Below are 27,384 nucleotides of genomic sequence, written 5' to 3' on the forward strand. Positions count from 1 at the left end.
CTAATTTGGTCCCCTTGCTCAAGCCGCTGAAAACCTCCTTCTTTTTTCCGCCGCCCCACCCCCCTTTGTTGCGCACTGGCTTGAGATGAGGGTGTAGCACCCTTCTCGCTTGTGCCCTGCACGCTTGCAGTGGTCGCACCAGTCGGTTGCTGCAACTCCCTTAGTCTTGGTCGGTCCTCTAGGGTTAGGGTTAGGGTTGTAGTGTGTCCTAAAGGCTTGGTTTTTGGTGGTTTCGGACTGATGCGAGTTCATGAGAGACCGCCTGGACTGCTCTTGCTTGATTCTCGCAACCACATCATCAAAGCTTGGCATTTCGGCTGATGCCAAGACTTGAGATCGGATTGCTTCATAGCTGGGGTCAAGGGCTCCGAGATAGGTAAAAATCAGGTCTTGCTCGGCTCTTTTTTGGGTTATATTCGGGTCAGTGGTTGGTGGAAGGTATACATTAAGTTCCTCCCATTTTGACATAATTTCAATTACTAGTTCATTGCTGCTGAGATTACCTTGTCTGATTTTGGATAGTTCTTGTTTAAGACTAAAGATGTGAGCAAAGTTTTTAGTTTGACCATACCTTCTTCTTGCCTTGTCCCATATTTCTTTTGCGGATTTGGAATACATTAACACATTTGAGATTTTCGGATCCATTGTACTGAGGAGCCAGGACATAATCATTTGATCGTTGGTGTCCCATTCTTCAATTTGTGCTGTTTCTGCGGCTGTTGCCTCGTTTGGTTTATCTGGTTTGGGTCTTTCTTTGGTTCCAGTGACAAAGTGAAGTTTCCCTTTGCCACCAAGACCGATTGTGACTGATCTGGACCAAGGTATGTAATTCTTGTTGCCATTGAGGATTATGGTTGTGAGTTTGGAGTTATCAAACTGTTGTGACATGGTTTTATGGGTACTGGTACAGATTTTCAGGTTGTTGGTTTCTGGTACAGATTTTACTGGTACGGATTTAAGGAAAGTTTGATAAACGGAATTTTCTGAGATCAGATATTTTTGCTAATTTCCCCTTTTTTTGATTTTTCTGGTAAGAACAGATAGTTACTTGATAGAAAATCGGGTTGCTCAATGATGTGGATTTAAATGCACCAGGTAACACGTCAACTTGATTGGCTGTAGATACCGTTGCTAAAAATCTGAGAGCTTTGTTTTGAAGGGAAAACTTGGGACTGTTTCTTTTGGGGCTTTTGTGGTTTGCTTGCAGTTTGTTATCTGCAGCTGGATTTTGTTGAGTCAGGACTTGTCCCGCTCTGATACCATGTGGAAATTTAAAGAGTAGAGTAAATGATGAACAATTGTTCTTGTTTATTTGTTCTGATTTTTACATGTTCTGTACATGGGTGTATATATAAGCCTAAATTACATGTGTATCTCTACTAGCCGTTTGGCTACTTCCTATTTTGCATTGGCTGGATATGTTGCCTAATTAGATCCTAATTATTACCTAATTACAAGAATCTAGCTGGGTACTAATTATAGCTTGATTTGTTGCCTAAGTTAGCCCATGATGAATAATATTCTGAGGCTAATATTATTCTTTCTCAACATTGTTCTTAAGTTGTGACGATTCTTGGATAAATGCTGATGCTCTAATGAAAAGCTCGTACAATTCTCATCACTACTTACTTACCAGCCCTTTTACACCCTGTTTGGATGGAGAGTAGAGGATGGAAGGGGAGGTGAAGAATAGAAGGGAATGGAATGGAATAGAAAGGAAGATTAACATATTTAACTTCTTCGTGTTTGGATGATTAATAAGAGAAAATAAATTTAACTTTCCTTTTCGTCTCATTTTTTATTTGATTGATTAAAATTTAGAAGGTTAATGAGAAATTTGATGACTGAATGATACAAGATTAAACCTTTCACCTCCTGTACCCTTCACCTTCGATATAATTTTGTCAACCAAACACGATTCGACAGAAAGTTTTCTTTTCTTTCCATTCCCTCCCTTCCTCTACTCTCCATCCAAACAAGGTGAAAATGGATCGGATATGGATTGGATAGTTGTTAAATCATATATGTATTCATTTTTTTTTGAATATATACAAATCAGATATTAGACAAATACGAATTGGATATTAAACCGTATACAGATTTGAAATCATACTATTATTTATTAAAAAACATATAAATATTATTAAAAAATATAAAAGTTCATAATATTTATCTAATTATAATGATGAATAACATGAATTTTTCATAATTTATATTAAATTATTTAATATATATCTACCATTTGAATACATATAATTAAAATTTAAAACCATATACATACCACTATCCGTACATATATTTAAATATCGAATATCCGTATCTAAATTTCGAATACGAATCTAAAGTCGGTCGGATAATGTCCAACCTGTTTTCACCCTAAATTTCTTCCCAATTCAAAAATGAATTTGTATCGTCTAACTCAAAATTAATGCAGAAAAAAAAACAAATTACCTATTTTGAATTGTCATCAATTGATGAATATTAAATAAACTCCGTAAAATTTTAAATTTAATCGAATTGGTTTAAAAAATAAGTAAAAGAAACAAAAAAAAATAAATGATGTTTGAAATGAGCACTAACTTTGTCGTGCTGCATGCCAGCTTTTTTGTCGACTCCATTAGGCCCTGTTCGGCGGCCTGCTAAGGAATAGGAATGGGAATAAGAATAAAAAATTTTGAACTAATTTTTACTGTTCACCATGGAAAAAAAAACTTTAGTCAGAGCAAAAAAAAATTTCCCACGGTGAACAGTAATCTGCTAAACAACACCTTAATGTCAAAGTAATTATTGAAACAAAAAAATGTAAAGAGTTTTAAGTTGGGCGATTTAATTAGAGAGCTTAACTTCAAAATTTATCAAAATTAACTTCAAATCATATATAAAAAAAAATATTCAGAGATCAAACTATTTTTTTTATATAAGCAGAAAATTACTTGATCTAAAACTTCTACCTATTTAAAAAAATAGTAAAAGTATTCTAAACAATATAAATTTAGTATCTAAGTACTTCATATGGAAATCATATTTAACAACTTAGATTGACTATTTAAATTTTAAAAATAAAAATAAAAATAAAAATAAAAATAAAAATCTATACTTTACGGATCGATCAGTAATATGCATATTACATATGCTCACTCAATGGCGGATATACATATATTGAATGGGGATCAACTGATCTCCGTTTGTTTTAAAAATTTTGATATTCATACATGATTTTCAATAAAGTTTAGGACAAAATGCTATGGGTACTATAAAATTTATCCCCATATGCAGCATTCAATTTTATTTACTCGACCTCTATTTATTTTTAGCTATCATAGTTTGAAAATCTGACTTCACTTCTGTGCTCACTCAATTGTCACTGATATACTGCATAATAAATTGTGGGAAGAACCAACTATAATCATTATTAGCATGAGAATGTCTGGTAGGTGCTTTGTTTAAGTTGAAAGAATAGGTTTTCACTACAGCCATACAGGCATCAAAGTCGTCCGATAAACTTTCAAATTCGTACGCACAAATCTCAAACGGTCAAACGCTCATCGGACCTACGCTTTTCTCTTTTGCGAGGAACATGCAATTGGGTCCCCAATTGGTTATAAGGGCTCATAATGGTAATGGATGCAGTGTATACTATATACGGTGTCCAGGAGCATGCTAAGCTCAATTTTAAATTAAGGCCTATTATGTTGGATAAAATTAAAAATTCTGATTGAACGGATCTGATCCATGAAACCCAGCTAACTGGCCTGTATCAGTATGGCACTCATTTTTATGACAACTTCATTTGCCAGTCGATGCATTTTTTCACTGTCATTTTACATAATGCTAGGCTTATTTGGAGACAATTTTTGAGCCGTAGCCTAATTGTCAGGTGTTGGACCAAAGGCATTAAATTGCAGGCTCAAATTTGGTAGAGAGAAGAAATATGCCTCTAGATAAGCTGTTAGCCAAAATCCAAGATATAGGATAGGGATTTCCTTAATTTGGGAATGGATCATTATGGGTCAAATTTATTAGTGGGTTGAAGTATACAATATGGGCCTAATTAACCAAGCTCAAGTTAAAAGCATAAGATACCAACATGTTTTTATTTTTTAATATTTGTTTTTCTGATCACACCACGGGGGGTAAAGGGGTATAAATTGCAGTGGTAGTTAGGTTATATCCGTGCGCAATAGTGGTGGAACAGGGATTTAACAAGACAAATCTAATAATTTAACATTGAAACTAAAAAAAAATTGTTTTTAAATACAAAATTATTTGGTGACTTTTATGTTGCCTTCTTAGGTGAGTGAAATAGAAGGACAATATATGCATCAGTATATTTTAAAAATAACATAACATGATCCATCCGGTGTGGCATATGGTGGTCAATGAAAAATCAGGCAATTAACGATAATTAATGATCACAAAAGGTTGTTACTGGATCATTTTTCTATCCATACTCATCTTTTTTTTTTTCGAAATTTTCGCTTTATGGGGTTTCAAGCCTGAAGAAATTAAGCTTGTCCTTCTAAGCAACTAATTAAAAAACCTCTAGCTAGCTAGCACCTATTGGTAATTAAACCTCTTAATTTAATTAGTAAAATGTGGAGCAAGAATATATTTTGCAGCTATCCTTTATTGGTACAAGGAATAAAAGCCCAAAATATCAAGGAAATAAAAGATATTCGTGAACAAATGGGTTAATAATCTAGGAGATGACTGATGAGTGTTGAGATATTCAGATCAACAAATGGGATAAGCCAAGGAGATGCCTCCTCTGTTTCTTTTCTTTTAATTAATTAGCATGAATCAAGTGGAGCATGCAAATAAATATAGTTTTCTCAGGTATAAATATCTTGCTTTTTCAGAAGAATAAACGACAGTCCGAGCAATATTTATTATAACTAATCTCAAGGGAATATCTTTAGAGCATATTATATATATCTTGAACTCAACAGGAATCTATAGATGTATATAGGCACTTGAGTTAATAACTGTTAGGCTTTTTCCTGGCCTTTAAGGTATCTTATATATTATTTCATGGATATCATGATGTATCCCCTAATTAAAATTTCTCCTTCGGGGATAATACCTAGATCAGTGCCGCAGCTGGATATGGAATTATGGATATATATTAGGTGCATCTTCAATGGAAAAGTATAATTCCGGCATCAGCTAAATTCGATATAATTACTAGAACATGATTGTTGCTGCTGCTCACTACCTAGCTGGTAAGCATCTTTAGTGGATCGCTTTGCTTTTCTTCACTTGCTTTGATTATATATCTTCTCTAGTTTGATATAACTTTTTTATGTACCACTTCTTTAACCCAGCATTAACCTTGTACTGCGGTACGAGAATCAATGTCTTTCTGTTTTTTTTTTGTTTAAACCATATATGACTGCGGTTGTCACTTGTGGAGTGTTCAAACGGTTGGTTCGGTTCAAACCGAAGTAAAATGATCAAACCAAAATATTTTTTGGTTTCCAAAAATAGAACCGAACTGAACTGATTAAACCTATCAACCGATTAAGAACCGAACCGAACAAATCGAAGTAAATTTCAGTTTGTGAGGTTCAAACATAAGTAAACCTATTAGTATTATTATTAACGAAAAGAATACATTATCATACACAACAATTGAAGTTCAGTTTGGTTCGGTCCGGTTTGGTTTAATGAAATATTTATAATACCAATAAAATTAGAGTCGAACCAATATAAACCGGTTGGTTCAGTTTAATCGGTTTTGAGATGTCTAAACCGAAATTATTCAAAATTTCGACCGAACCGATCCATTTAAACCAAAATTTTCTGGTTCGGTTAAAAACCGAACAAACCGAACCGTTTGAACACCCCCACTTATGGATCTTAAATGTCAAAAAATTACGTCTTATATAGAAATCAAACAATTAAATCTTATCTAGGAGACAAACACTTACACTTTAGAAAATAAGAAATAGTTTCCCACCTTAATTTCAAGGACCATCCTATGCTAAAGCTCACCGAAAACTTAAATATGAAGTACGAAACTTAATACCTGATACCATGCCATTTGCCATGGAATATTCAATCTCTTGCGAGAACAACAACTGTTTCTGTGTGTACGAGACAAGACTTTAATGGCAAGAAGCCTCTTCTCGTTAGTTTGTTGTTGGATCGTGAGAGTAGGTCTTCCAAGACAATAAGACTTGGCCTTTGAGAAATCCTCTCCAATTTTTTATGGATCTCTCGTCTCTTTTCTTTGATAATAGAAGAAGAAGAGAAGACTAACAATTATGTATTTCTCTCTTTAGATTAACTTTTTAGATTCTATGTGATACAATATCTTGTATCTTGAGGACCAATCTTTATAAATAATAAAACTGTCCTGATGATAGTCTTGTAGCCCACCAATAAAATATGGCGGCCCGTCGAAAGTCTCAGATGTGTCATAAGAATCACTTTTTTTTTATTAACACATTTCATACAGCCCGCCAAACTCTCATAATTTTGCTCGGATTGTGTTGTAACTGCCACATTCAATGCTGTGGCCTAGGGGAAATCTCCTAAAGGCGATTTTCCCTGATTGCAAGTCCATAATCACCGAAAATTTTCAAAATACCTTAATAAAAAAATAATAAACCAAAAAACCATAGACTTGTGAGAATTCCGAATTTATTCGGGCCGGAACGTGAAATGGCGGCTCCATTCTTGGGGGGCTGTCATTTCACATTGCAGCCCCACCAAAATAAAAAAAATTCAGCCAAACTGTTGAAATTTAATATATCTGTTTAATATTTTTCAAAAATAGAAAGAATAATTAATAATTTGAATATGTTAGAAAGAATATAAAATAAAATAGATAAAATATCTTATAATTTAGATGTACTAGAAGGATTCCGAAATATTTTTCAGGCATGATTTTTGCCAGCTATAAAAAAATTAAACTATTTTTTTATGTGTTATTGGAAAAAAAAAAATACTTTGGATCTGAATTATTGATCTCAGCTCAAAAATCACTTCTAGTAAATAAAGAAATTATCGTGGTCTTTCTAGTACATTCAAATTATAAGGTATTCAAATTAATTTTTTTAAAAATAGATGAAGTATCTTAAAATTTGAATGTACTAGATGGGTCACAATAATTTCTTTTACCTAGAAGTGATTTTTGAACTAGGATCATTAATTAAGATCCAAAGCATTTTTTTCAGTAACATATCAAGAAATAGTTTTTTTACAGGGTGGAAAATTTCTACCTGAAAAGTATTTCGAAGTCCTTCTAGTACATCTAAATTATAAGATGATTTATCTATTTTGTTTGATGTTCTTTATAACATATTCAAATTATTAATTATTCTTTCAATTTTTTAAAATTATTAAACAAATATATTAAATTTCAACTGAATAAGCTGAAAATTTTGGTTTTTGCGGGGCTGCAACGACAAATGACGCCTCCCAATCGTTATGGCCCTGATAAATATGAAATTTTCCAGATTCAGTAGTCTTTTTTTTTGGAGTATATTTAAATTTTTTGGCCATAATCAGTCCATCAATAATTTGAATTTGTTTATATTGGTCTACACATTTATAGATCACATTCTAATGAATACACAGATTGTCAAAAGTTTATAATTTTTATTAATCACATTAGTTAAACAATCATACAAGATAATATATAATTCATAATTATATTACATATATGCTCAACATTGGATATTATCAACAGTCAAGTGATTCTATTAATATAAAAATTATTTTACATCTGGTCTAAATAACTCCAAACAAAATAATCAACCTCTCTCTGTTATTTTTTTTTATGAAACTTTGATAACGGCTATCAAGTATAAGAATCAATCTCTTTCTGTGTTTTTTTTTTCAACACCAGCAGAAAAAAAAAAATATGGTCATATCAGTAGAAAACTTGTTCATGCGAGAAAAAAATGTATCATGGTGGCTACCTTTCAATCTTTATTTGATATAATGACCGAATTAGATAATAAATTTCTATGATTGAAACAAACTGAAAGTAGAATATCTTTTGTGAATTGTGCATGACAAATAAAATTTCACCAATCAATTTGTTATCGGGAGCAAACTTGCTGGCCTCTGAGCAATTTATTTACCCCCTTTTTTATGAATACTGTGATTTAATGATTTATATACGTGAACCTAAATATGTATCATTTTTCTTTGATATTTCAAGAAAATAAATTTTCATTTACATCAGAGATTAAAATTTTCTGTACTTTTCTCTTTGTACATGACCATTTTGTTCAAAAACACTCTTAGAAAAAATTAAAATGCCTTCTCAAACAACTGACAATTGCTCCAAAATAGTTGGAGCTCTAATTTATATTAGAGAAGAAAATCAATTTGCGTCTTAATGGGTTAATTACGACAATGTCTTTAAATATTTTTTTTTTAACAAACTTGATATTCTACCTTTTAAGTAATGAAATATATGAATTTTTCCCCTCATAATTTCATATTGACTAAATGTGATATTAGCTAATATAATTATTATTTGTCAAATAAGTTTTGTTTTTAATATGAGATGAGAGACAAAATCATATTGATTGGAGGCCTCATTGGGTCCATTATAATCTAAGAGATGCTTCTCCGGTGCTCCTTTCACCACACAAAGAAAGCCTGCCTAACCTCAGAGCACAAAATAACAGTAGTGCTCCTGATATGCTATCTCTGGGAATTAAAAGGAGATCATGGAACAAATTCCTAAAGCAAACACACATTTGGGAGAATCCAAAAAGAGAAGCTAGCCCATGTTCTCTTATTCTCGCACCCACTCATACAATTCTCCTTGCAACTCCTTTACGGGACCAAAACACCACATGGGAACCTAACAATGTCTAAAATAACCCATGCACCTTCCAAAGGAGAGAATCCATGATCTCTCTCTTTCTCAAAGAGAAAATAAGTTGAATATAATCTTTAGAGGGAACTAGCTAACAAGACACGGCACCCTTTTTCTGTACCTTGCTAGAAAAAGACACAAAATACAAACAGTACTCTTCAATAAAGAAATATATATAAAGAAATAAAATGTCCGTATCCAAGCTATACCCAATATACTTTTTTTTGTTCACAATATTCTGTCATTTGTTGCATCTTTTTGTCCGTCTAGTATATTATTATGTGAACTTATTAATTGATTGGATTCACATTAAAAAAAAAAAAACCTTATAACCCGTTTATGGCATCGATCTGATCCGACTTTTATACTGCATGTAGATCGGACGGAACCGCACAAAAAAGATCGAGAATCCTGCTTTGTGGGACGGGAACAGCAGCAAATAGGTATCCTTGCTTTTTATAAGGATTTTTTATTTTTTATTTGCCTAGCAAATTCCCTCTTATTAAAAATTTACTAAAAGTGCGCTTTAATTAGGCACAAAGGAAGTAATACTTGGGCCTAATGCGCTAGCCCATGGTTAAATAAAACTTACTTTGGCCCAACTGCAATGTTTGATACTGTTCTACGTAGATCTAATTATAAACCATGCATCCACCATGGCTCAAGGTGATTATTAATTTGACTTGTAGAGTAGTGACAACCAGCTTTTTGCTGTGTGTGTGCCCAAATATTAGTTTACCTTTTTTATTTCACAAAATTAACTCTATGTATTACAGCACTTGTTTGCGGTTTTGCACTTGAAAGTTATTTTTGCATTCTCTAGTAGGTTTTCATTGGAACAATGCAAGTGAAATTTTTAATAGTGTTAATTATTTCACGTGTAATAATTTTCACAAGATCATAATTTCTATTATACGCAAAGAGTGTAAAAGAAGATTCTTTTTTTGTGCTAAAAAAATATTATTATGGCTTTTCAGGGCAAAAACATAGCACATTAATTTTATGGCTGATTTGAAAATTCAAATCAGCAACATATAAATTCGTGTCTATAATTTCATAAAATATTTTGTGCTCATCTCATGTAGATCTCATTTACCCTCTGTCTAGCCTGAAATTACACCTCAGCATATATGAAAAAGCAAAACAAAAGGCACAGATGAGCAGAGATTAAGTGTGAGATGAGCTTTATTCCTGATGTTGGGGAGGCAGTGAAACTGCAGAGAAGGTTCCATGCAAAATTTCAAGCATCCATGCACTACCAAAGCAAGACCACCATGATATCTATAGATCTCCATCCTGTTTTATCATTTCAAGGGCCATTATTTTGTTGGTAAAGTGATAATAATGGTTTATTAATTATTACCATTTACCTAAAAAATATAAATTAAAGATGATAATTTATTACCACACAAAGATCCATAAACTTGAATTTTTCTTTTCTTTTCTATATATGAAACAGCTTTAGCTTGATTTATTTCATGAATGTACCTAGTTTTATTACGTATGTATTTTTTTAGAGTAAGTTTTACGTACATGTTTAGTAATGATATAACTTTTGCAAGCTACAAAATTAATTACATATGCCATGATTAAGGTGTGAGTTGATCCTTCATTTAACCGCTCGATTGCAGAAACTTCTATCAGCCATGCATGTTCTGGCATTTTGTAACATTTTTAATGATGGCCATATTCCTCATAATCTAATGCAAATTAACCAGCAGCACTATCTAATACGGTTATAAACATTAATCCTTGTCATCTTAAATTAAAGTCACTTATGTAAATTCACTATCCAATTTTCTTAATTTGTTGTAAAATTAATTTATTGCAACCAATTTATGTCTATTGCAACAAAAATTTTGGTTGCCCAAAATAGAATAGTGAAAGTTCTTGATTTTTATATGCTAATGGTAGGCTGGTAGCCGCGTATAAACAATAAGTACTTAAAGCATCTAAAAAAATTTATACCCAAGAATCATTCCATCATCATAGAATTTGAGTTCGATTTGTTAGGAATTCCTCGATCACATATACCAGTATATGCTTAATCACAAGCACCCAAAAATCTTTAACTGACATATAAATCTTATTTAAAGGAGTCCGAATCTCCTGTAATTCAGAGAGGAATTACAGGATCCTAAAATTCCGATATCAACAGTTCAAACTTTCCCGTACGCAGATCTTGAAAACGTTCTCGGAAAAGTAAGATTTCATGTACGCATCTCAAGAAAGACTAACGGTTGGAATCGGGATTACAGGGTTCTGTAATTCCCCGAGAATTACAATAGATTTAATTATTTTCTATTTAAAGTATGACACAATAGCGCGCTCCTTGTGTTTGTCATTTCAATTTCCATTTTTAATTATATTTTGATTATACTAGGAGGTTTACCTAAAATGGCAGCAAAAGATCAGTTGTACAACTATCAAAATGGTTGTCAATTTTTAATGCAAATATAAAGCTGGCGCATTTAATGCAAAATTTCATTTCTTTCCAACAACTAAAAAATAATTGTGAACTATATAATATAGCAAGACATGCAGTCTTAAAATTTGAAGTTACAAGTCTACGATGGACTACAACATTGTCGCTTTACTTTTTTCCCCCACAAATATCTTCACAATTTGAAAATAAAAATTGCCCAAAAAGAAAATAACTTAAAAACAATTTTAATGTACAACCAAAAGACATTATTTTGAACAAGATTACAAAATTAAGAATATATAAATATACCCACCAAAAGTGACTAGCAAGATGATGTGGGAATGATTAAGGCACTGATTTTGATGCAACCTTGATTGTCTCTAGTCATTCGCAATTTCCTTTCACTTTTCCCCTTTCCACCACTTTTTCTTTCAAAAGAAGCTCTTTAGTTCTCCCCTTGTTTCCATCTCAGATTATCTTACGTACAGTTAGTTCTTTACCTTTGGTATTTACCAACACAAGACAACTTTTTTCTTGAAAATACAAGTAGAGGTAATATACTAAGAGCTACTAGGAGAAGAGATGTTAAAGGTGACGCCTTAAAATTAGATGGTGCAATTACCCATGATGATCAGGGTTGTCAGGAGACCAGTATGTATACTGCCATTCTGTCTCTTGTGTGTGAGGAGGAATTGATGTTTCCTGAAATGAATATATACGGTTCAAAAATGTATGGCTCAAAAAGGGTCTGACTAAATTGCACTAATAATTAATGGACCCAAATATATACAAAGAAAATAAACAGAGCAAAAATAATTGTCCATAAGTGAAGAACTTATGTGCATGCACACATGCTACTTCATGTTAGACTATTTAAATAAGAGTACTATATCTTAATTTCAATATTACCATTATCAAATAACTAACTTCATAATATAGCCCCTCAGATTTCAGATCTTGGCATATTAATTTTTGATAAATGCAGTACACAACACAGGAATTCAGATATCTTAAATTTATTTTATAATTTACAAAATATGTTTTAAAGTAATTGCCTCTTGGAATACCTACACACAAATGAATTCCATATAGAAATAGAACACAAAACGGCAAGCTTCTTTTCAATTTGAAATTTGTTATTGCCAATTTTGCCTTCGAGAAAAAAATATTAACAATAATCTAGCAAAAGAAATGAAATCACAGTTTTGAAAATTTTCCTTACCCTCGATCGCGATGTCAAATACTAAAATTGATTAAGGTTGTCTCATCGATTAAATTAAATAAGAAAAACAACAAGGTAGAAAATAATCACGGATTTAAAGCAAGATATTGGTGATTTGAAAGACATGTAAAGAAAACAAAAAGAATTAAGTTATCTTTTTCTTTTCATTTTTTCTTTTTTAAAGAAGCTAATGATAATTACAAACTGGTACTCATAGGTCTAGTCTGAAAGCAAGAAGGCAGAAAAGCTTGTGTTCTCTCTTATCTGGTCATAGGAGGAAAGAAAAGATGGTCTTTGTTTGTATATTGGTTTTTGCGCCTCTCTTCTTTCCGGTTGAAAGTATTTGAAAGTGTGGTCCTGTCATGTTTTTTATTCACTGATTTTCCCTCTCAAAGAAAAAGGATTTCCTGTGGCACATATACACACCACCACATATATATATGGCAGATATAAAAGTTCTTCTACATATCAGCTCTCTTTTACAAAATTCAGTTTCGGATTATTATAATAAGCTAGCTGCATTTGAAAATAGCTATTCTAATTATTATAATATAATTTTAAATCAAAATATAATTGCGCGCTATCACTATCTCAATGCGTGTGCCTAGCTACTTTTAGATATTGTTGGCATGCTTTTAAAGGAAGAGTCAATCAAAACAAAACAACAATACATGACAGGAGATGGCACTAGAAAAATAACATAACCTACGTTTCTTTTACATTGGTTGTTGTGAGAAGATGGGCCCACGTATCTATATATTTTGAAACTGACAGGATAGCTATAGTAATTTCTCAAATCTTCAAAATCGTATTAGAATGTTTCAATGTTAAGCAGAATATCTGAATTTATATATACAAGTAGTTGGAACAAACCAAAACCACCTAAAGGGCTGAGAAAGACAGTTAAAGATGACACCTATATTACATCTAATCTATTATATAGAGAGACAAACGAGGAGAGTAGGGGGGTTAGATTAGAAAGTAATCAAATGATCAAAGCGTTGTGCTAATTTAAGCTTTGTTTTAAGTAGGTGGGAAAAAAATGGAAGTTATGGCTAGAAGCTTGATTAAAGTAATCAAATGATCGTTATTATCTTTGAAATTGAATTTAAAGTCTTACTCCTTTTACGCTGGATGAGGTGCAACCCATGATCAACTCTTCAAGGCCAGCAGTAGATCTGTGGTCAAGCTTTTGGTGCGATTGCTGCTCACAAAATGTTTTAAAAAAAAAGTAAATGAAATGGATGATTCTCTGAAAAAAATAATCAAAGACAATTACAATTGAAAACAAAAGTCAAGAAGAAGGGCATATAACTACAAAATTTTAATTATGTTAAGAAGAAATTAAGAAGATGCTGATCATTGATTAAAATGTTGATTACCATGGGAAAGATACCCACTTTGGTGTGTAAGCCAATTTTTCATAAAAGTCTCCATAAATAAAAAAAAAATGTGAAAACATCAATTTAATATATATTTCTCATTTAAAAGAAATGCCTTGCAAGACCATATCCCAGTATTGCTGGTTGAAAGTCCTAGTACTGAATGCCAAATAAATAAATTAATATGTGATTAGTATACAGTGCCATCTAAGAGCGTGAGGAAGTACCGCAAACTTAGGTTGGAGTATTATATTTGGGACATGATAGGCATCTTCAAGCACATTAACTGTGGAGTGTTGCATAGGTGGAGAGATGATGGTGGCAATAGGGTCGGCTGTTTGGTTGACAAGGTAAGCTGCCGCTGCGGGAGGACCGGCCTGCTGGGTCCTGTGGCGCTCATGCTCTTCATGCATTTCCCTGGCCTTTGATGGCACCTCACCTATTCCTGCCTATTGATTATTTATAGCCATTAACGAAGAGTATTTTTACAATTTAGCTAAGTTTTTCTATTTCTTTTATGAAGTGAGCATTCCTATCGAAAAAAAAATTATACTATGTACCTTATATATGATGGATGTTGGAGGTATACATTATGCAGATTCTCTAGAGATTTAATAAATAATTACTTGAATGCTGCTTTTACATTGGGGTGAACATTAGGGAAATTCAGGAGTCTATTGGAGGAAATTGTCGTAGGGATATCTTAGGTGAGGAAGGTGACCAAAGTGATAAAGACATTAATTGCATTGCTTCCAAACTAATTTAAAAAAACATATATATGTATTTCTATGGATGAACCAATGTTCTTCATCGATCGTTGCTGCATGCCCAGGGTTGCTTGAAATTCAAACAATATGATGTGAAAGCTTTAGCTGGATAGTCTATTATTCTATCTTTTTAATTTAATATTTGTTATTTTCTTTCTTTTTATAGATGGTTATGTTTAGTTTGTGAAGACAAATGCCCAGTATTAGATTGCAACTTATATTCATCACTATATAATATAAATCATTCTCCTATAATTATATATGTTAACCTATATAGTCTACATCAAAGTATCATCATCTTCTAATATACAGAGCTTAATTTAATCTGAGGCCAAACAAGCACATTAAAAAAATGGAAAACTTCGAATCGGGTATTTGTCAAAAGTGTAAAATGTTGTGACGACATGCATCAGAACATTAATGACAAATACTACAACAACATGAAATTAACTAAATAAAAAATAGAGTTGCATACCTCCTCGAAGCTCTTTCTAAACGGTGAAAAACTGAAGTTATCAGGCTTCAAATGTTGTTGTTGATGTTGGTGATGCAACTCGATATTTCCACTATAACCCGATATCCCCGCCTCATCGATCCTTTGACTCATTACCTCTTTTGATGAACAACTCCCACTCCCTGTACTATCTCTCCTATTCTCAGCCACCCCTTCACCGGCCACTGCCTTTCTCTCTGACCAGTTGCACTGTCTCGGCTGCGTCTGATAAAATATTTTCGAAACAACTAATTCCCCTTCTTTCTCCTCTTCCAATTCGCCAAGGTGGTATTGATGCATCACCCAATTAGTCTTTTCAGGTTTTCTGTGCTTGCCGAAATTTGTATAGAGCACAAGTATTTTCTTGCACCCCTTTTGCGTTCCATTGACCATAACAGGTCGGGTTTTCCCAGTCTTGTGCCAACGGGTATCTCCAGATCTTTGTAAGTCGCACTCGGTTTGGATTTTGCGTCTTTTCCTAGTACCAGTCGTGTACGCCTTGGATGGTCGATGGAAGAAATGTTTGCTGAGGCCATCTCTCGTTACTCCTGAAATTTTTAAGCGTGATATGCATCATGCATCCATGCCATGCAAAAGAAGCTAAATTTTGTTCCTAACCACATAACTTTTAAAATTGCTTCTTAATTAAACATTTATTTTATAGTTTTATTTTGTTAGATTAAAACATGCCTGTTTTTCTTGTCAGGTGTAACCACTTTGAGAGAAAAACTATCTGCGGGCTAAAGAAACTATATAAAATTAAAAAGGGAAGAGAAATAAAAAGCACAAAGATCGTTCATTAGGAAACTTCAGAAGCATCTTCCCGTCATGCATATGTGTGTGTGTGAGACAGTGAGTGAGAGAGAGAGAGAGAGAGAGAGAGTCTATCAAGCAATCCTTTTGAAAACAATAATGCGTCTTACATACGTAATAAGGAAATGCTGCTTCAAACTTTTGAAGGAAAATATTTTTTAAGGAAACGATGAGGATTTATCCGATACTCACCTTTGCTATATAGAATATGAAATAGATAAAAAAAAAAAAAAATTAAGTAGATAATGGGCTCCAAAGTCCAAACTATATGTATGAAAATAATCAAAATTTGGACGTAATAACATTATACATATGTCAACAAAAATAATGCCGTATATAGAAAAGAACATATATGCACCATAATGAAAAAAGATAGAGAATATAGAAACAAAAGAACTTGTGCAAAATATATTCAACTTTTTATGTAAGAATAAGAATATATAACTGTTCTATAAAACCTCTGTAGATATATGGCAAAGGATATCTCTTAATTATCTTATTACTTACAGCTAGCATACCTGGGAGTTTCTCAGGATGAGTATAACATATGCCATCTTCTCCTTCGATAGTCGGTATAAACTCATCTATCAAAGGGTGAGATCGCACACCTTCTTCTTTAACCTTTGCCTCTAGGTGTTCTATCAGTTCTTGGTCTGTTGGGTCGAACTTTACACCAGCTGGTAACCCGACCCAATCCTTCATGTGTAAATTATAACCAAATTAAAAGAAAATACTTGAATTCATTTTGTTCATACTATAACTTGACATTTGCATAAAAATCCTTAATGTTTGCATTGTTATTTTTCTTTAGAAAATGAAATCATATAGAGAACTTTTAAAGATAAAAAAATTGGAATCAAATTGTCCTCACAAAATTTTAGCAAAAATATTTAAAATGATATATTCCATTAGTGAAAGAATGCTTATCTGAACTCAAATCTACTAAAGATTAAGCATATTGTACGTAGCACAACAAAAGTCCAAACAAATTTAACAGAAGAGAATTGAATCAGGTGATACAGTTTAGATATCGATTTAAAAAATAAGATATATATATTTCCATACCGGTTTGCAATTGAGCTTGTTGCCACAACTGGGGCAGTGTTTGGTCATACGATGCTCTTCGAGCTTGGCATCTATTTGGCTTCTATTCATGGTGCAATTCAAACTTCATGACACATCCTGGAAAAAAAAATACAGTAAAACAAAAAAATAAATAAAGAAGCGTGGTATAGAAAGAGATTTATCACATATCTTATGCGAGCATATATAATTGAAATATAGGATAAGAGTATAAAATTATGGAATTCTTGGCTTACTGATCAGACTGTGATTAGTAACTTGAGGTGCTCTCTACCAGACTTAAAACTTTGCTCCTTAGGAACAGAATTTTTTTTGCTTGGAAGACAAATTACGGAGAGAAAAAATGGAAGGCAACGGAGATAGAATATATATTTGTTTTTAAATCCAGAGGGAGAAGGTCTTGAGAGAACTATAGAGAGAGAGAGAGAGAGAGAGATTAGAAAAGGAGGAGAGGAGGAAAGGAGGCCTGTAGTTTGCGGTAGCGGCCTATAAAAACAAGCCTTCGTTTTTTTAGAATTAATAAATTAGCACTCAAGAATTCTCTCCTACTTTAACTGAAATCCCATCAAAAAAGGAAACCCCCCCTCTCTGTCTCACGGTTACAGGCGCACACCAACACATGCACACAAAAGGAACCGAATAGTACTAGTCATGAAACAATCCACACTGAAAGAAATTAACCTTGCCTGAACTCTAGGGTTTGAGAAGAAAAAAAGAAGCAAAAGGCGAGAACTTTGAAGAACAAGTACAAGCGCCGAGGCACACAATATGCAAAACTTCAACAAATTAAGAAAGCTTTCGATTAGAAAAAATTAGAAATATTTTGCTAATTACAAATATCACTTTGAAGCGTCAAATTTATTTTGTGGGGGTAATATAACATATAAGACCTAAAAACGACTTTTTGTTGAAAGAAATGATGAAAAAAACGGGTATTTCTAATAGAGAATCATGGAAAGAGAGAGAAAACAAATAAAGAACAAAGGGGGTAAGAGCTCACATGGCAATTGGGATTGTGCTCAAATGATGATCCTTTTTGGCATGAGGAGAAGCTGTTTGCACAAACGAGAGAGACAGAGAGAGAGAATACTGAGGTTTGCTTCTGATCCAAGGCAAATGAGGAGTATACTTGATGGACCCCAAAAGTATATTAAATATAATACATAAATTATCACATGCCCGAGCAAGCTTCTGCTACAAGCACGACAATAGTCTTTATATAGTCTAAGCTTAGAAGAAAAAATAAATTTGAGAATTGCTAAGAAATTACAGTAGGTTGGATAGGATTTGATGCCAAACTGACATGTTTACTAAGTCAGTGTTAGTCCCCTGGAAACCAAATTATAACTTCTAATGGGGGCATATGGAACTTTGGAAGGGTGAGGTTGTTAAAGAAAACTAATTTCTTCTAATAGATTAGCTAGTGTTCAGGGCCACAAGAGAATATTTCTATTTCGAAGGTTATGGATCCTCTGTGGCCAAACCTTGATAGTTGATGTATCTTGTGCTGTGTGGTATGCAAGTATTCTTTTATTTAGAAATTGTCTCAAGTATCACATGTATAATGTATTATGCACCTCAGTTGAAAATATATTTCTCCAATTTCTTGTGAATTAATTGTGCCTTTGTGGCTTTATAGCTATTAATCCGATTAGTCAATAACTATGTTATTGCAGATTTGTACATTTCATAATCAAATGAATTTTTTTTAATATATAGTAAATATATATAATAATGTCATCACACTAAACTTTATGCTTGTAGATCGATGCTTTTCAACTGCAAATAATTTTTTTTAATAATTATTCTTGAATATAAAGGATATGGTTTGAGTAATATAAAGGATATTATTTGCTAATGTTTGATACTTACTCAAACAAGAGATGGCAACAGAGACTCAAATTTGGCACAGATTATAAAACATATAAGTCATCGCTTGTTAGAGTAATCATCAACCATTAACAAATAAACATCGAAATTTAAACTTATATAAAGTATCAATGTATATTTACCAAAAGTGCCAACTAAATTTGTGTAATTGTACATGGAACATGATACTGAATCTAGGTTGGGCTAAACGCGAAGTGAAATTCTCGGCTTGTGCTAATTAGAAGAAAGTCATCAGCAAATAATAATTGTAATCTTGAAACTTATGTAATAATAATTGTGTAATATATAAAAAAAAAGTTAAAAAAAATTCTGAAAAAAAATATACCACTTTTCAGTTAGATACGCAATTATATATATATACATTTTTAATGAGCCTACAACAAAATAACTATGAACGATCATCAATGGCCTTCAATATTTGTAATTTTATATTGAATGAAAAATGTAAGTGTAAATATGTAATACTGTTAATAGCACAAATAAATTATTGAAAAGTGACCTAAATTGAATTCTGATATAGTTTAGTGAAACTACAGCACAACATTAAAATAAAAATAAAAATGTGTGCTGAACATGAAAGGTTGCCTGGCATGGGTAACAGAAGATCCTACAGCTTGTAGTATGGTGATATGAGAGTTAGCTTAGAAAGCGGTACTATACAGAGTTGAGGAAGGGTGTGGATACAATGTTTCCAAGTTGGTGAGACCAGGAAGCGATCGAAGGCCAAATAACAGGTTTGATTTGAGGGAAAGAAGGATTTGGAAGGTGATCATAAGATTAGGTTCATCTAAATCTTGACACCTCTACGGTTTCTTCTCTCATACTCCAACGGTCCAACCCCCTCTCTCTCTCTCTCTCTCTCTCTCAATTAACACGTTTGCTTGCCACTTGCTACCTGCGCACGTTCTATGTGGACCAAACAGTATAGTAGCTACACCTGAAGTCTGAGTGGTCTATTTTTAGGTGAAGAAATTTTTTTGAGTTTTGACTGAAAGAACTATATATATTAACAAAAATATTGCCGGTCAATACTTTCTTGACAGAATGACAGTGCTATTGTCTGAATTATTTTTCAAGGGATGGATATTGACACCCAATTAACTTTTATGATAGTCAAGATGTTCGATATATAATTTATTAAAGTAAAAATTAAAATAATAATTGTGTATCGTTGGATTTTGAAATAAATAATTCATTTTCATCCTTCTCTCTAAACTTCAAATTTTAGATTAAGTATATATTATATTAGTTAAACATATTCTACACGCTGATAATAGTACTAAAGATGATAACAAATAATAGTATTGAAGATAGATAATGTATAAGAATATTCATTTTTCAAGGAGAATATATATTAAAATAGACAATACAGAACAGTGTACATTGCTTGTGGTGACGCCTCTGAGGAGCTAACAGTAGTGTTCTCTTCTGATACCATTAATTAGTTCTTGTTGGTCTCATTGATTCCCTTTCTCACCAAAATAGAGCTAATAATTAAAAGACATGCATGAATGGTTTCAACACAAGAGGAATCAGAAAGTCTTGAGAGAATTATTCTTCTTTTTTGCCTTTTGGAGGTGGGAGGAGTTAATGGTCATTAAGTATAATTAAAATACAATAATCCAAAATTTTAGGTATAAGGCTTGTTAAGTAAAAACACGGGTAGGAATTTTAGTTGAGTGTCGTTTTGGCAACAGCAAAAAACAGAAAGGAAGCTGAGATTTCAGCTGGAATTTCTATATATCCAATTTGGTTGATCTCGGTCAATATTAGGAAAAAATCAATTCATATTAAATTCAACGGAAAGAAAGAGCGAGAGTTGTGAATTTGCTTGAGGTGTACCGGGCCTTTTAATTAAAAAAAAAAAAAACCCTCAATATATAACACAGGAATACTGAGTTAAATATATAGAGCGAGCATCCGGTACACAAGAAAATATAAACAGTCATTATATCGATTGATTATATGGGTAATCATGACGGTTACTTATGAGAAATTTAATTTACTGACCAAAATATTACTATAATTATATATCTATTAGACTATTATGATATCATCGTGAGAATCAAATATATATAGCTAAATAGGGAACTCTTTCTTTTCTCATTTTTAAGTGTAATTTTTTTTTCTTTAATAATCTTCAATATATGATGACAATTAAATTATCAAAAACAAATATAACTGATTATAATTAGTTTTTCAATGTTATCCTTTATTATCAGATGGTGAAATCAATTTAAAAGGTGTAATGAAGCAAATCTATACACTATTGGAAAATAAGGAATCAGGATCGGTTATATAAGCCTATTAGTATCGGAATATAACCGATCTTGATGAAGGCGATACTGATACTATCAGGATCGGTTTTGTATTTTGTACCCAACCAATCTTAATAAGTACTTATCTAGATCGGTTATATCGGAGAACCGATCCTAATATTTTTTCTCCCGTTTTTTAATACCAATTAAAAAAAACACAATTAGTATCGGATTTCATTAAAACCGATCCAGATGAGACTAGCAGGATCGGTTCTACATAAAAATCAATCTTGATAGTTAAGTATCTGGATCGGTTTTTCTTGTAAAACCGATCTTGATATAATTCTCTAAAAAAAAAAAAAAAAACTTTTAGGATCGGTTATTTTTATAACCGATCCTAAAAGTTTTTTTTTTTTTTTTAGAATTAGGATCGGCTATTGTAAACAACCGATCCTAATAGTAGTAATCTGCAGTGGCGGAACCAGGAATGAAAACTAGGGGGGCCTAACTAGTTTCTCACACTCTCAGGATATTAGTTTTAGTTTCATGTTACACGATTAAATAATAAAAATATATATTTAGCAATTATCGATTGTCATAATCTTTTACTTTTAAAATAAAATATTTAACAAAAATAAATATTAGATTAAGTAACAAAGCACCTATTTGGTGAATCCTTCTTCATATTTTGAAGTCAAAAACAAAACATCAAAACAACCTACATAGAAAAAAAATTAAAGAAACAATCTTATAATGAATTCATATCTCATAATCATAATGATTTAAAAAATTTCAATTAGAAAACGTACCACTAATTACTAATTTGAGATAGTTGAATTTTTCGAGTCTTCATGTTTTGAAAACGTTGCAAAATCCTTTCATCATGAATAGCAGCAAAAATCTCTCGCTCAATGTAGCAAATCATGTTGTCATTCATCCATTCATCGGCCATCTTATTGCGCAATTCGGTCTTAATGATTTTCATTGCTGAGAATGCCCTTTCAACTGTTGTTGTTGCCACAGGTAAGATCAAGGCCAACTCAATGAGGCGATATACCAATGGATAGCACAAATGTCTTTCAGTTTGAACCATTAGGATAGCAAAAGTTGCAAGATCATGACAAGCTGAAAATTCTGTACTATTTCTCACATCAGAAATGAATGTGCCGAGTTCACTTCTTAAAAATGTACAGTCAAAGGGTGAGAAGTCCACAGAATAAATACTAGCAAGTTCAAGAAGTTTGTCATGATCAAATTTAGAGAAAGAGTCCTTCGGATCAAGACAAGCAATGCATTTCAACAAATTAGTAGATGCTTCACTAAATCGTTCATTCATTTCAAAAAGAAGAGAGTCAAGCACAACCAAGAAAATATCAACATGGTAGCGATGCGAATACTTTACCATTTGACCATCACGCCTTGAACGACCTCTTGCTGGTATTTTATCATCCATATTGGGAACAGAAATTTCCATCTTCATACAAAAACCCTTAACTTCTTCCAATGTTACGCTACGAAATTTTTACAATTAAATTAAAATGATTTAAAAGAAAGAATCAAGTTAATTGTGTTAATAAAATGGAAGTTTAAACCTTAATTAAGGTTTCCCTAAATAAGTAAGTTAATTGTGAATTGAAATCGTGTCGAAATTTCGAGATTTTGGAACTTTATAGGCTCAGTGCGGATGGGGTCCATCCGCAGTGCGGGTAAGAGTCCATCCTCAGTGCAGGTAAGGGTCCATCCGCAGTGCGGGTGGGGTACATCCGCACTCATGAAATTCTGTGTTGGTCCAAAAAAAATCGGCTAAGTAGTGAGTGCGGATGGGGTCCATCCGCAGTACGGGTAAGGGTCCATCCGCAGTGTGGGTAAGGGTCCATCCGCAGTGCGGGTGGGGTTCATCCGCACTAGGCTCGGATTTTTCTTGAATTTGGTCTGAAACTTTCTAAGTCCCGAGTGCGGGTCAAGCCACCCGCAGTGCGGATGGGGGCATCCGCACTCAGGGTGATTTTTGCCCTAAAACTCAAATCCAACCTTCTCTCTCTCTCTCACTTCATCATTTCCCCATTTTTAAGTTATTTTCGTCCAAGAGAGAAGGAAAAGAGCTCGTGAGTTTCCGTTTCTTTCAGACTCCCGATTGTTGCGAGAAATCGAGTTTGGAACCGAGAAAGCAGCCGAGGATCTCTCCGAACCCTTCTATTTGGTATTTCTTTCTCTCCTTATTTCTTTCGAAAACTCGAATTTTCTCGATTTCTCAGATTCTCGTTTTAAACCCGAGATTTGTGTTCGAATTGCTCGAGGACTAGTTCCTCTACACTCCTTACTAGTTTGTTTGCCAATCTTTTTCCCGATTTCTTCCGATTTATGAAATCTGATTTCTAGGGTTTCGTTCCAAAATTGAAAGTTGGCATAATCGTGATTTGATTTGCTTAACCCGACCAATTAGATTTGTAATCGGTAGGGTTGCCTCCTGATCGTGAATTTTTAGAACATTTAACGGCTGATTTGAGGTTTTGACCAAATTAGGGTTAACCAAATGGTAAATTGAAATGAACCGAGAACCAAAGTAGTGAAACGGTGATTGATGGTCACCAAATGGAGAGTTGTATGGTCCAGAGGACCTAGATGAGATTTTGTGTAGTTTTAGAGGATTTTGGTAAGAAAGAAGGAACCGAAAAGAATTGATTTGGGACTGTACCAACCCTAAGTAAACGTATGGACCACTGAACCCGAATTAAACCAAGTAAACGTATAATATAGGTGTAGGCTCGGTCGAGCAAGAACTTGCTAGACAATACGAGACGTCCGATCCTTAAGCTAAGCGGTACGCTCGTCATAATAAGGTGCGGGATTCTTGGACTTGTTTGATACTTTATTTTCAGGAATTAAACTGTGTTTTCGTTTGTCATGTTGAATATCATTGATTGCATCACTGAATTGTGTAGAGCATTTGCATAGCCCAATCAAAGTAAACTCGAATTGATCTGAATTGAATGATTTGCATGCTGGTATGGTTATAGGTTATGTTGATCTATTGTGATCTGATCTTGATTGAAAGTCGCCACGATTGGATTGAATATGTGAATGTATGTGAATGGATTTACGAAGTTAAGCACTTGGATCCAATGAATTTGCCAAGTCGGGCTGTATGCTGACTTGGATTCCCAGGATCCTAAATGGCCTTAGGTGAACGGCCCTCGATATTCCCAGTACCGGTTGGGACGAGGGAGGGTGATTATGTTATGAGATGTGTGATTGGAAATCGTGGTTGACTTGTGTAACGTCTATGGCTCGGTAGCATTTTCCTACGTGTTAATGCATTTGAACGGTCGATTGAATATGACGAATATTGGAAACGATTCTAAAGTGGATTTTCTTTACATGATTTGAACCAGACCTTAATAAACTGTTAAGCCAAGCGGTTGCAGATGGGTGTCAGATAAAGGGTCCAGCGGTTGGCCATCTGTAGGTGTCAGTAACCCTACAGATGTGGGTTTGATAAAGGTTCAGCTCGAAAGAACATCTGTAATTGCTACAAGCCCTACTGAACTGAGTTAGGAATCGAGTTAAGCCAAAATATATGTTGTGTTTGAGATTCATCTTGAAAATTCCGTAAACTGTGTTTCAGGTTGATTAACTGTTGTCGAGTAGTGGCATTCTGTTATTTATGTTTTCTTATATAACTGTTTGCATTGTTGTTGTTTGGGTTTCATTATTGAATATAGAGTTTGATTGCAAGTCCAATAATTCAAATGTGGCAAATTCGCACTGAGAATTTATTCTCACCCCCACCTTCCCCGTTATTTTACAGGTATTGGTGCGACTGATTCCGGAGAGGCACGAGAGTAGTAGGCCTTAGTAGCTTACCAGTATATGACCCTAGATATCTTTTGTTGTATAGATTTAGGGTAGGCCTCGTGGTTGGTATCCGGATGAGATACTTTTGTTGTATTATATACTGACCAGACTGTGTATTCTGATATATATATTAGAAACTTGTTTGAATTGCTTGTTGTTTGGTTTGAAATGTGAGTAGCCTTGTAAGCATACACGGCATTGTATGCTTATGGCGGGGGACTGTTACGACCCGTGGCCGCGGGGTGTGACATCCAATAATTCATCATATCCATTGTCTCTCATATGTTGCAAATTTTGCTTTGTAACCACAATCAAATTAACTGCCTGAACGATATTCTGATCTTTCCTTTGCAATGCACGTGATAACTCATTAGTACAACCCAAAACTTTTAGCATTAGATGCATTATAAATGCAAATTCAAAGCTTTCCATTTTCTCTATCAAACCTGCAGCTGTGGTTTTTTGTGTCTGATTAGTTGCATCATCACTCACATTCTCCAATACCTTCAATACTGAGTCCCACATTGTAAAGAGGCGAACCAAAGTTGTGTGATGTGAACCCCACCGGGTATCACCTGGTCTTGCAAGACTAGTTTCTTGATTTTTTCCTCTTCCTGTAAAAATATCACCACTCTCTAATTTCATCACAATCCTGTCATGATGATCTTGAAGTAATTGATCCCTTCTTTTACAAGAGGCACCTACAGTATTGACAATTAAAGTGGTATAGTTAAAGAAATCAGCTACATATGAACTACACTTTGCAACAGCAACTACCACCAACTGCAACTGATGAGCAAAGCAATGGATATAAAAGGCATAAGGATTTTCATTCAAAATTCGTCTTTGCAGTCCATTGAATTCTCCTCTCATGTTTGAGGCGCCATCATACCCCTGCCCTCGTAGTCTAGAGATGGATAAACCATGGCGAGCAAACAAACCTTCTAATGCTACTTTTAATGAAGACGCAGTAGTATCAGAAACATGCTCAATACCAAGAAATCTCTCAATCACATGCCCAGTCTGATTCACAAACCTACATACAATAACAATAAAGTTAAGAATGTTACTAACAATAATAGTAATTAAACTTGAAGTATTAGTTACTAACCTCACAACCACAGCCATTTGCTCCTTTATCGATGCATCACGAGACTCATCAACAAGTACAGAAAACAACTTATCTCCAAGCTCATCAAGAATGACAAGTGAGGTCTCTTGTGCACAGGCCTTCACCATCTCTTTCTGTGTGAGCGGGGAAGTCATCTGATTATTTCCAGGAGCATTTTCATAAAGCACTTTAGCAACTTCGGGATTTTTTTCTTTATACCAGCTTAGTAACTCCAAAAAGTTTCCTCTGTTGCTAGAACTAGAAGTCTCATTGTGTCCACGAAAAGCAAGAGCTTGCAATAAGAGAAATCTTGTAACATGTAAAATAGAAGTGAGGCGAACTCTATACGCAATCTCGGCTTCCTTGCTATGTGAAGTGAACACGTGTGACACACTCTGTCTCTGATTTTTGAAATCTTGACAATGTCGTCTTGCATTATTGTGGCAAGAATTTACTCCACCAACATGTTCCTTAAAGGCATCCAATGCTTTCCTCCAATTGTTAAACCCTTGTCGTGTGAAGATTTCATATCCAAATTTATCAGTCCTTACTGGTTGCTTAAAAAGATAACAATAAAAGCAATAGGCTGAATCGTTTTCTACACTATATTCTAACCAATCAAACTTCTTGAACCAGGATTCTTGAAAACTCCTGAAATGATCTCCTTGTTTTTTACGAGGAAAAGTATGGCCAATTTGTTGAGTTGGACCATTCAACAAGTATGCTCTTCTAACTTGATCTCTAATTTCATTGTCATACTCGTCAATTGGTTTGCGAAGTCCTGGATCGGCAATTATATCACTTGGACTCAACTCAACACGTGCTTTCTTTTGCGAACTACTTTCAGTTTCACTGCTTCTTGATGTAGGTTTGTAATACTTCTCCATTCCTACAATTTTACAAAAAAAAAAAAAAAAATGACAATGAACAGTTTGACTTTTTGGATTGCTAATTTGCTACCTTGGTTTTCAAACTGGACTACTTGTGAATGATATATGGACAATTAATTTGCTGAGTACCAATTTTGCAAATAATTTCACCTCATATTTTTGCATCATTGACCCCGGTCAATCCAATTGAAATAAAGAAATTAGAAAAAAAAAGTCTTAATATCCCTCAAATAAGTGATCCAATTTAAAGATAATAAGAGATGATTTACCTCAAATAAGTAATCGAACAAGAAACTTGACCTGCTTCGTGCTTCCTGTTCCTGTTCAATGGAACGAACCTGACACAGTGACAC

General features: G+C 33.6%; 3 protein-coding genes across 5 annotated transcripts; all 3 read right to left on the reverse strand.

Annotated features, from left to right (window-relative positions):
• Positions 1–18: 18 nt before the first annotated feature.
• On the reverse strand, positions 19–888 carry LOC144559923 (uncharacterized). Its single transcript, XM_078309091.1, has one exon. It carries the CDS (start codon positions 886–888, stop codon positions 19–21), a length of 870 nt encoding a protein of 289 aa, XP_078165217.1.
• A 10,441-nt stretch (positions 889–11,329) lies between these two features.
• LOC144559383 (NAC domain-containing protein 75-like) lies at positions 11,330–18,212 on the reverse strand. Of its 3 annotated transcripts, none has more exons than XM_078308397.1 (7): positions 18,028–18,166; positions 17,010–17,126; positions 16,463–16,640; positions 15,114–15,679; positions 14,099–14,320; positions 13,610–13,693; positions 11,330–11,969 (listed from the first exon to the last, which is right to left on the reverse strand). In XM_078308397.1, exons 2-7 carry the CDS (start codon positions 17,097–17,099, stop codon positions 11,886–11,888), a joined length of 1,224 nt encoding a protein of 407 aa, XP_078164523.1. In that variant the 5' UTR covers positions 17,100–17,126; positions 18,028–18,166; the 3' UTR covers positions 11,330–11,885. The 3 variants fall into 3 exon arrangements, with proteins under 3 accessions (XP_078164523.1, XP_078164524.1, XP_078164525.1); XM_078308398.1 differs by lacking the exon at positions 18,028–18,166 and adding an exon at positions 17,264–17,492; XM_078308399.1 differs by lacking the exon at positions 14,099–14,320 and having other exon boundaries at positions 18,028–18,212.
• Positions 18,213–21,978: 3,766 nt separating this feature from the next.
• On the reverse strand, positions 21,979–27,035 carry LOC144559628 (uncharacterized). The gene is made up of 2 exons (XM_078308700.1): positions 25,280–27,035; positions 21,979–22,664 (listed from the first exon to the last, which is right to left on the reverse strand). The coding sequence occupies exons 1-2, from the start codon at positions 27,026–27,028 to the stop codon at positions 21,987–21,989; spliced, it is 2,427 nt and encodes an 808-aa protein (XP_078164826.1). The 5' UTR covers positions 27,029–27,035; the 3' UTR covers positions 21,979–21,986.
• Between the last annotated feature and the right edge of the window lie 349 nt (positions 27,036–27,384).

Source organism: Carex rostrata, chromosome 9 (assembly GCF_964058835.1).
Source record: "Carex rostrata chromosome 9, lpCarRost1.2, whole genome shotgun sequence".
Lineage (NCBI taxonomy): Eukaryota > Viridiplantae > Streptophyta > Magnoliopsida > Poales > Cyperaceae > Carex > Carex rostrata.